This window comes from Saccostrea cucullata, unplaced genomic scaffold, assembly GCF_032062105.1.
Source record: "Saccostrea cucullata isolate Sc308-1 unplaced genomic scaffold, CSIRO_AGI_Scuc_v1 ctg17538, whole genome shotgun sequence".
NCBI classification, from domain to species: Eukaryota; Metazoa; Mollusca; class Bivalvia; order Ostreida; family Ostreidae; genus Saccostrea; species Saccostrea cuccullata.
Genome location: NW_026934125.1, coordinates 1 through 11,194, shown reverse-complemented (window position 1 = coordinate 11,194; position 11,194 = coordinate 1). Strand labels below are relative to the sequence as shown.

The window sequence follows — 11,194 nt, the reverse complement described above, 5'->3', positions numbered from 1 at the left end:
CAAACGGAATTTTATATAAAATTCATATAATGACATATAATTCCTGAAATTTTCATTGAAATCCACCAAATAGTTTACGAGAAATCGCCTGCACAAAATTTTGTCTAAAAAAAAAAGAATAATAATAATAATAATAATAATAATAAGAAACAATAGAATCGCTATAAGGTCTTCCGTGAAGACGGAAGACCTTAATAAGAAACAATAGAATCACTATAAGGTCTTCCGTGAAGACGGAAGACCTTAATAAGAAACCGAGTAAAAACAATATGTTCCCAAACTCCGTTTGGGGAACATAATAATACAAGAGGCCCATAGGCCAAATCGCTCACCTAAGCACTTTGGCTAGCAAAAAAGCAAATATCAATCCAAGATTGAAAAGCTTTAACGCATAAGTGGTCCCTACCTACCCACAGAAGGGGATGGGGTGGGTATGATTTGAATGAACTTGAAGCTACACTAACGAAGACATCTTCGCTAACCAAGGGTTTCCGATCCGAAATCTACTCTACAACCCTTGGCAGATTTAGTCCTATCAAACCGGAACTTTAATTAGATTTCGGATCGGAAACCCTTGGCTAGCGAAGATGTAACGAAGAATGCTTATACATATTTCTTTGGCTTACTGTGGCTTCTTTCTCTATAAGTTAGAAAATTTCATTTTGGCCCCCACCCAACCCCTGGGGGTCATGATTTGAACAAACTTGAATCTACACTACCTTAGGATGCTTTCATATACTAGTAAATATGACCAATCATGGCTGTGTTGTTCTTGAAAAAATTTTTGAAGATTTTTCTCATATATTCCTATGTAAAACCAGAGACATATGGCAAGTTTGGTTGAAATTGGCCCAGTGGTTCTGGAGAAGAAGTCGCAAATGAGACAAGTTTACAGATGGACAGGCAGACAGGCATATACTACAGACAAAATGTGCTCATTTGAGCTTTCAGGTCAGATGAGCTAAAATGGGGTGGATAAAAATGTGTGTCAGTGATACAGCACTCCTATTTAGTTATAGATTTTGTGGTGCCGTTGAATCAAATATTTATACCGGTAATGACTAGTAAAAATTCCTTTCTGTTGAAACACTTTTAAAACATGATGAATTAACCCTTTCCATCACTCTTAAAGTCCATAAAATTTAATTATTAATATAATTATAATTGACTGATATCTATCAGAAAGTTATCAAGAGAATTTCAAACATCGTTGAAAAAACGATGCAATATTGTGTATATACTCAGGGAAGTTGGAAGGTCGGTATTATCCCCTTATTATGTACCGGTAGTATTCAAAATCTTTTTTGGAAAATAATCTCTGAACAACCTTACGGAGTATTTTCTAAATAACCAAATTGTCAAAATAACATCGTTATCGTGCACGATGTCCTAGTTTGTTGGGTACTGGCATCAATATCATGCACGTCAGTGTCATTCACGATGTCCTATTCAAGTACTGACATCAGCATCGTGCACGACGTCTTATTTTGAAGTCAGTGTCGCGCACGAGTCTTATTTTGAAGTCAGTGTCGTGCACGACGTCCTAGTTTGTTAAGAACGGAAAGTGTTTAGTTTTGAAAACTTGTGAACTGGAATTAAACTTTTCTTAAAACATTTTTAATAAAATATTACCAAAACTATACAAGGAAACAATATGCAATAAGAGCTAGACAATATGGGGTTACTGAAATTCACAGGCTGATCAATTTCTATTAAAAGTTGCGTCGAATAGTTTGCCACCGATTCCAGTTTGGCATTGTTTAGAGGGCAAATGCAACAAACATGTCTAGACGGACCCCCCCCCCCCCCGATACCCTAGAGTCTCGAAACCAAGGGATTTAGAGATAGGGTACATGCATAAAGTATTGTTATACCTTTAAAATTTGTTCCTATGCAAATCTATACGAAAAAAGTCTAATATTTCTGTTTTACAGAGCAAGCATAAAAAAAATCGATGCTGGACCGTTGAGTGAGATGTTGGACTTGTCGATGAGAGGTTGGATCGCGTCCGTCACAAAATGGGAGGAGCGTAATCTCATTTTCATTCGTTGGTGTTCAACAGTGAATGACATGAGGTTACATCACGGAAGACAATACAAAATACATGTACATGTGTGTCAAAAAAAAAAAATAAATAAAGTGAAAGGCACATTGTATAACAAAACATTTATTGACTATATTTTCAGGCAAAATGCGTTCTGTCGACTCTCGAATCAAACTGTCTGCCTGAGGCCTAACAGCCTCAGGCAGACAGTTTGGTTCTTGGTTCTTGGAACCAACAAAATGCATGTCACCCTCGAACTTAGTCAATAAATGTACAACGTATAATGTTTTCTATTTATCAGGAAATCAAATGGAAGCACACACCCCCCTTATTCTGTTCCTACGGTCATGAGCTATGTCTAGTATTTGTACTAGATGGGAATTGTCTAGTGTGTCAATTGCAAATTTTTTTATAAAATGTAGTTAGCTTTGAAAATGATTTTTAAGCAATATCATTTTGGTTTTCCGCAAAGCAATAGGCCAATTCTTATTCAATTAGTATTTCACCCTATTGGAAAATGTATGTGTTGAAAAACAATTTCACTTTGTCAAAGTCTTTCTTCTTCTTCCTTTTCTTTCTTTGTTCACATTTTTTTCTTTTATTAATCAACATAAAACACTTACTACTTTTGCCATTTTTGTCAGATTTTTGTTGATAAAATAATCTGATTAACAACACTTCAAAGGGAAAGAATTTAGTTCTGCAATGTTTGAGGATTGGCAGAGAATACAGGTCTGTACATCCTACTTCTATGATTGCAATAAAACATATATCAGAGTATACATCTGATCAAGAGTAATTTATCCTCAACACAGATGATTGCATTTTGTTACTCAAAATTCAATATTTGTGATATGTATTCAAAGGATCTTACAAGATTAAGCTAAGTGTGAATTCTGAATAATATGCTACTCTAAGAAAAACATTCACAACAAAATAAGGCTCTGCATCAGGAAGAAATGTATATATTGACAAAGAGTAGACAGACATACATGTAAGGTAACCAGTGTCACTTCATAGTTTGAAAAGCTTTGAAATTTAATACAAATATTCCTTTATAGGTGAATTTACAAGTATATAATTTAAATTCACAACTGTCAATTATAAAGCAATTAACGGTACTAATACCCACAAGTTCCGTTAATATCCTGCAAACAATTTCCAACATTTAACATCATGTTGGCTGTAGATACAGCATTTTTTAAAGCACTGACATTAGAAATATAGGAATCTACATGACAAGATTTAGTTTGAGAAATCTGTTGAAGATTACTTATTTCATTTTTCAAAACTGTGTCATTTATTGAGGAGTGTGAATCAATCTTTATGTCATTCACAGAAATCAAAGTATCCATTTTCTCAGTCACCATCCCACATGAACATTTCAGAGTGTCAAGGTCATAGTGCTCATCACTATCAAGTGGAACTCTCCAGCAGTGAAAGGTAGGATAGGCCGTCATCATCATAACCCCAGGGTACCCCGATGACCTGGCAACCTTTAATAAGCTATTACAAAAGATTTCACAGGCCGCTGATAATGCTGATGGTGTACACATGGTCTTCTCAAGAATTGAAGATCTTTTTTCTTCCATCTGAAAAATATTTGAATCCAGAATTATTTTTAATTTGAACTATGGTAAATCTGAAGAGTTACAAAAATAAATCAATAAAAAGACAGGACAAACTGTTTTTTTTTTCGTAGATAAAAAACATTATTCCCCCCCCAAGGAAACTTGTCAACCTCCTGCTTGGCTTAAGCTTCAAAATACTGTAAACCAACTTTTATTTGTGTGTGAGAAATATTTGCGAGTTTACCTACCTACTTTAAGTCGCGAATACTAATCACCCTGAACCATTGATTTTGCTTTGTTTTTGTTAGAAATGTTTCTTCATTCATAAAAAGAAATTGTCGTGGATTGATTCCAAACTGACAAATCGCAAATAAAAGATGACGTGAATAATAGTTGGTTTACAGTACACAAGTTTAGTTTGAGACATCAAGACAAAAGTATGTAATTAATGTAATTTTCCAAAAATCACATATACATTACAACAAGCATTCAAATTGAATAATGGTAAAAGGATGTTGTTACCTTTTGTTTGATACTGAATGCCAGACTTGTTTCCCAGCATCCTCCACCACAGAGAACTATGGGATACTGTATAGTGTTCTGTAAGCTACTCAATGCTGTCTCGCACACCAACTGCAATTCATGTATACTGTTACATTAAACAAGATTACTAAGCTAAATTAAGATACAAAGAATTACAATAAAACATAATTGATATGCAGCAGAACTTGTCTATATTTGATATTTGGATGTTGTGTTGTGTATTCCAAAGTTTTGTCTATTACATGTAAAATGAATCTTAAATTTTAATCCCTTTCTGTAAATTCAATTATCTAAATGTCTAATATGGAATGCTTTCTAAACCAACAAAGATATTTCTATGGAATCAGTCTCATTTTATTTTAAACAAGTTTTACTGGGGTTTTTTTTCTATTCATGTATATGTATTTGTAAATCCTTTAGAATATTTTTTCAACCTTTCTTAGTTTATGCATATACCTATATCATAACAATATGTCCCTGATCTCTTGATTAATTATGTGTTTCCCAGTCGTAAACATTTATTTCCTTCTGTGGATTATAATCTATGTTCCCATCTTCTGATTGAGCATATTCAGGTGACTATCATGGAAAATTTGATTGTAGATCACTTGCATTCTTGCTACACTAACATCTAACAACACCCATTGAGGGTCATGTCAGAGGTCAAATTCGGAACAGTGCTAGACTTATTCGCTTCTACAATATACGACGATTTTGCAGGTGACGATTTAGTAGGTTGATAGAATTTGACCTCTGACGTGACCCTCAATGGGGTGTTAGATGTTAGTGTAGCGAGTATGTGAGCAGATCCAACATCTAATTTTAATTAGATTGCACGTAAAGATTTAACCATCAGCTCTGTTCCACTTTCTCACCTTGAGCTCTGATACTGTCTCTTCCTCCATACCATACAACAAAAGGGAGTTAACTCCTCTGTCTGCTCTCTGTAAGTGGAGGTAACTCTTCTTGTTCAGAATGACATGGTCTACAGCATCCAACCAACCTACGTTCTTCATTGGGTCACAGGAGAATGAATCTATAGGGATTGAGCCTGCAAAATCAAGAAGTCAATTTATTTGTCATACCTCTCTTCATTTCCACAACAAATTCTGCATGTGTTCTAAGAACATTTCTAACATTATGTTTCAGAGCATACATTTGTCATAATCATGATAAGTGAAAGTTTTAATTTTTTTCCTTTTATTGCATTGAAGAGTTTAGAAGGGAGAAATCAATAATTCTCTTTTTGAAAAAATACCTGTCAAATCCTGTACATAGCTGGTAATCCTTGCTCCCATTCGTTCAATTACAAATACTCCCTTCCTTCTCAGATATGTTTTTATTTTTGGATGGATGACCCTTTGACACATAATCACTCCTACTTTATGGTCAATTATGCGATTACAAAATGTCATGATATATTCTATTACTGTTTGCTGTGCATTCACTTCAGTATTCTGATGATATTGACCTTGAATGACCTCTTCACTGTCACCCGACATGGATGTTGTCACCAAGGCAACCAAAATTCTTCCATCTTTTATCATGTTAAAATGAAGAGTCTTTGTCTGAGAAGAAGAAATTTCTGGATAAAATAATAAAATCCCTGGTAAATATTTAGACTGGTCCACTGATGTACCCTCTGAAGTCAAAATCATGACACCATTAGCATTCTTATGATCTTCTTTCATAGAGGTCAAGAAACATTCAACAAGTAAAGATGCTATATGCTTTAGACATTCACCTGACAATTTACACAGAGGTTTAGATGAAAGAATTGTTTTCACTAGTGATAAAATTTTAACAGTATTAGACAAAGAAAGATGGACTTTTCCTGGAAAACTGTCAGCATTCAACACACTCAAGGCCAGTTCCATCAGTTCGTCATTTAGTTCTATCAAAACTCTGTTATTAACAACAGAATTCTCGGCTGATTCCACAATATTCAGGCACCAGGCCATCAGAGACAATCCTCCATCACTGAACTTCTGAAGATGACCTTCAGCGGAGGTCACTAAGAGCTTAAGAAGTGGCTTTGATACAGATAACACAGGTAAAAGTCGCCCAGATGATGAGGTCAAGGTCACATGTCCACCACAAGCATTCTGTATGACCTTGACCTTACCATGTGGCCCCCGGCTAGTCTGGACTATGTTTTTTAATAATTTTACTCCTTCTAGGTTTTCTTTGAGCTCGCCATGATGAACCTTGCTCTCCTCCTTCACACTTTTCCTTCCACTCATTCCTATAGCTCTTCAATGTTATGAAGTTTCTTCTATCTCACTGACCCGAATAAACTGACTCTGTTCACGTCTCTTCCTTTCCTCCAGTTTAGCTCTCCTAATTTCATATCTTTCTAACCCTGTGGAGGGCACGTCCATGCGAATAGTATGAAGTTTATATTTCTCCAAAGCTTTCCTTAATAATACTGTACCTAACAAAATTCCTAAGAACTGTTTGGGTGATTTCACAATTCGAGTTCGAGTAGGTTTTTGCATTGTCAATTGGTAAGCATGTGATATATAGTATCCTTTAAATTATGGCTCTGTGAAAATAAAAGAAAGGAAAACATGAAACCCTGATTTTAGAGTCTACAGTCTTGCAATTTAATGGACAAACAGAAAGTCAATTTACAAAAGCCATTATCAATTTTAAAAAAAATTAAATCTGTAATATCAGGTGCATTTGCAAGGAAAACTAATTTTGTCTCATCTGAAATATTGTAGTCTGAAGTATACTCACAATGAATAATTTTCATAAATGTTATCAGTCTTTCCTTTCTAGCTTCTGTGCATATTTTTCCTTATATTCGGCAAAGTCATCCTTATCTAAGTTCACATATGGACGCAGTTCTGGATACTTCTCAAAAACTTCTTTCTTTGCAACCTCTAATAATTTTTTCTCTCTTTCTTCTGAGTATTTAAGCCAGGATATGTGCAGCAGATACCAAGATCCAAAAAAAGCAGTGAGGACAGCACCAAGCTTAGGGATATTTATATTACCTCTCATTGCTCATTCTATGCTAGTATTGTATGAGTCTTTTTGCCTCAGAAATCTGAAATCAAAATTGATTCATAAAGGCAAGATACATTCCTCAAATGTTACTTGTTATATTAAGTTTCTAACTCTCAAACCAAACAGCATTATTTACAGCAATTTAATTTAAACTGTTAAAACAATCCTAACAAATAAAATAAAGATTATAGATAAAATATTCAAAAATGTTTAGCTAAACAAACAGTCAAATTACTTTTTAACTGATAACAGATTTGCAACTTTTCCCCACGCTTCTTTATCAGTTTATAATGTATTGCATCATGAAAATATGAATTTAGCACGTTTGACCTTTCAAATATATCGCAACTGAGAAAACTCGAGCTAACTTTGGCATGTGTACATCAAACAGTTAAAATGTAGTAATTTTATGTATACTCAATAAAGAAACTTGTTACCCATTAATCATTTCTAACGTCAACAACACATTGCAGACACAGACTTGGGTAGTTTCTTATTAACTTGCCTGTATGATTCCAACATGCAACACCAAGTTCGATGAACTTTTGTGATCGGGCTCGACGTTCAAGCAGGGTTTATCGGGAAAGGGAGATGACTCTAAAACAGCGCGAAAAATGGAAAGGAGAAACTTTTCAACAAGGAATAGATACAACATAACAAAGTATTTAAAGGTATCTCTTTGAATTGTTTTCTACGAAAAATCTGTGCTATGAAATGTCTATAGTGATGTCATTTATGGTTTGACCTGAATCTGATGACGACTCCGTTGCTAAACCTAAGGTCATGAGTGGTGAGAACATCCATATGACATAATGATATATGATCATGATGATCCAACTTTTCTGTTGCTTTGGGTGACCAAAATATCGCTTAAAGGTTTTATATATTCTGATTTATCCAAATTTTAAGTTAAATTATATAAGACCAGTGCCAGTATTTCTTCTTCATCATCTTTTTTTATGCAAATTTCTTGAATAAATGATCAATTTAGGTCTCTATGAGTAAGACACGTACAGGAACTTGTTTCGGAAATAGATATTTAATCCAATAATAATAACACAGGTATCTAACTCCAAATTACATTCAGTAACCCCCCTCCTCAGAATTAAACTTGTTTCATTTACACTTAAAGAGAAAATATACTGGCAAACAGTTTTTTAGTTTATTTAATCTCGGGAAAAGAGCAAATTTAAAAATGAGTGGGTTTAAAAACTCAATTTCAGATTATAAATGTACTGAATAAATAAAATTTGATTATTTGTCATTTTCCATAAACACACTACATTTTTCTGATGTAATTTTAGAAACAGATTTTTAGCAAATCAAAATCTCTATGGGATTAGCATACACCATTTCATGGTTGAATTTGACTTTTCCACTCATCGAGAAGAGTTTTGACTTTGTTTACAGAGATAAAAGAAAAAAATTGGACATGCATGCCATATATGGTCAGTGCATTTCCTCTGAAAGTGTAAATTAATGCGTTTCTGAGGAGAGGGGTACTGAGTGTAATTCGGAGTTAGATACCTGTGTTATTATTATACTAGGGGTTAATTTTTTTTCTGAAACAAGTGCCTGTGGCTGTGCTCTATGATCCTGATCATGTTTATTTAATGTCCAATGATTATTTAGCATGTTTATTCATTGTTATTTAATGATCAATATGTTTATGCATGTTTATTTATTCAATGATAAGAAAAGGATTGGGATGTGAATTTCAGCCAGTATAGCTTAGTCAGTAAGAGCATCTGACTAGTGATGCAGGGGTCCAGGGTTTGATTCCCGGTCCAGCCATACTTTCCTGTTACAATAGAAAGAGGAGGCATGAAGGAAAATCAGTTATGCTTAATTGAGTTTCATTGATTTTAGGTTAATGACAAAAAAGCGATTCAGATGGAGATTCATAGAACTAATAATGAATCCTCCCAAAGAAAGAGTTCAAAGAGAGTGGAAAGAAGGCACTTAAAGGTACTTACCATCAGTGTACTATCAATCATTTTATGAAAGGAAAATTCCCTCCATTCTTTTTAACTGAAAAGCCCTTAATTTAAAAAAGAAGAATGAAAAAATGACTCAAACATGTTAGTCACTAAAAATGCTTGTCACTTCAACAGTGTTCAAGTAGCTGATTTCTGTATATAATGTTGTGTATGCTCTGTGATAGGAAATAGAGAGTTTACTACGAGACATTGTCACAAAGCGTATAGAAAATGAAGACAACAAAAGTAAAAGCACTTCAACAGAAGCTAAAATTATAACAGGTTAGTATTGTCACACTGTTGACAGGAAGTAATTGATTATTTAGTATTAAGTTTGGCAAAGGCACCTTTGAAGCTTAAATAAGCTAACTTTGTATTTAAAATCCAATCAACAACACATATTATCTAGTCTTCCAGGATGCATTAAACAAACATATGAGAATGACATTATGGGGACTTTGCTTGTCAGTATTTGTTAGTAATGCAACTATGTCATTGTGAATCTACTAAAATGTCAAGACTGTCGCGTAGTTTCTAATGTTTGACTTTTTTTTGCAGAAAACTTTTTTCAAAATTCTACTTGAATTAAATTTTAATCAAATCTCATTGTCAGTATTTTGATCAAAGTAATTTATACATCTTTTAGTACTGGTAACAAAGACAAAATTTTAATTGGGATGTGTATTATTCTTTTCCATTAAAGGTGAGATGATTAGACTCGGATATACCTTCAAGAACAAAAAAGAAAATCAGATTTTACTTTTATCTGATGGAAGTGATGAAGAAGGTAAGCATATACCATAAAACACACTTATAACCAACTGATGCTTACAACGAAGTCTTTTTCATTCCTCTTGACTTTGAAATAAATTGCAAACTTAAAGGATATAACAAATTACACTTATATAGAAGAAAAATCATTCCACACTGGTACTTCGATCGTCATAAGCATCTTTTACTGTATGTAGCTCTCTGTGTTCCAGTTCTTTGATATTTAGTAGATAAAGACAATTCTTTGCATTACCCCGGTACTAAGTTTGGGAAAATCAAACCCTTGCAGATTTGTATGCTCACTCTCTGAAGATTCATAAAGAGAAGTTAGTGGTGTTCTACTATTCTTTAGAGGAGCCTGATAGCCCTGGTTCTACTGCACACATGTCACAGGTCAGCTACACATATTTTCAAGCTATTCTCCATCTATGCTAGCCACGTGTTTCTGATTCCATAATTTCTTCACAAACCATTGGCCTATTATGTTATCAAAGGTTGGGGTTTTTTTTTCCAAGAGAAAAAAAAAGTCAAGGGTCCAAAAATATATAAGACTTATTTGAAAAAAGATCTCTCAATACATGTACTTGTGATTGATTTTATCTATATTAATTTATGCCATCTCTTTTTGTAGATGTTAAGAGCATTGAATGATGGGAATCTGTCTCAGTCACAAGCAGGCACTGTTAGCATCAGTAGTTACTTCCGGAAGAAAAATCCTTCTTCCGCATCCATCAGAGACAAGAAAACTGAGTCATCCAAGGAGAAAATCAACACAGAATGTACAGACGGAAGGACTAAGGAAAAAATAGATCAAGCAGATGTTTCAGATCATACTGTAAAACACCAAGCAATCAAGAAAATGTGAGTTTATGTAGTATTGTAGATTACTTGCTTGTATAATATAATATGTAGCTATAATTTTGATTTTACTGGTTGAAGAGGAGAAGGGGATATGTGTTGGTTAACGGCTCTGTTGCATGTATGTGCCTGTGGTTGTCTGATTGTGCAGTGTTAGTTAATTTAATCATTAATTTCAATAAAACTAGTTACATTCAATTGTACAGTAAAACTTGTTTAGTATGAACACGGATATGGTGAATCCACGGATATAGTGAAGTTATCTTGGATCCCCAGCTGTTTAAATTTAAAGAATTCCTTATACGGATATACCGGTAAACAATTATGGATATAGCGAAGTAATTTTATTCATCATTCATCATAACCAAGATTTACTGTAATTGGTTTCTGATCATGATGAATATAGTGTTTGA

General features: G+C 33.9%; 2 protein-coding genes across 2 annotated transcripts; one reads left to right on the top strand and one right to left on the bottom strand.

The window, feature by feature from the left end:
- Nucleotides 1-2,981: 2,981 nt before the first annotated feature.
- LOC134239986 (molecular chaperone MKKS-like) lies at nucleotides 2,982-7,185 on the bottom strand. Its single transcript, XM_062722113.1, has 5 exons — nucleotides 6,901-7,185; nucleotides 5,417-6,703; nucleotides 5,034-5,209; nucleotides 4,138-4,248; nucleotides 2,982-3,636 (listed from the first exon to the last, which is right to left on the bottom strand). Exons 2-5 carry the CDS (start codon nucleotides 6,399-6,401, stop codon nucleotides 3,166-3,168), a joined length of 1,743 nt encoding a protein of 580 aa, XP_062578097.1. The 5' UTR covers nucleotides 6,402-6,703; nucleotides 6,901-7,185; the 3' UTR covers nucleotides 2,982-3,165.
- A 1,746-nt stretch (nucleotides 7,186-8,931) lies between these two features.
- Nucleotides 8,932-10,784, top strand: LOC134239985 (uncharacterized; the record flags this gene model as incomplete). The annotated part of the gene is made up of 6 exons (XM_062722112.1): nucleotides 8,932-8,946; nucleotides 9,043-9,141; nucleotides 9,338-9,434; nucleotides 9,856-9,939; nucleotides 10,213-10,316; nucleotides 10,555-10,784. Coding segments are annotated over exons 1-6 (629 nt in total), but the record flags the coding sequence as incomplete, so codon positions are not given.
- Between the last annotated feature and the right edge of the window lie 410 nt (nucleotides 10,785-11,194).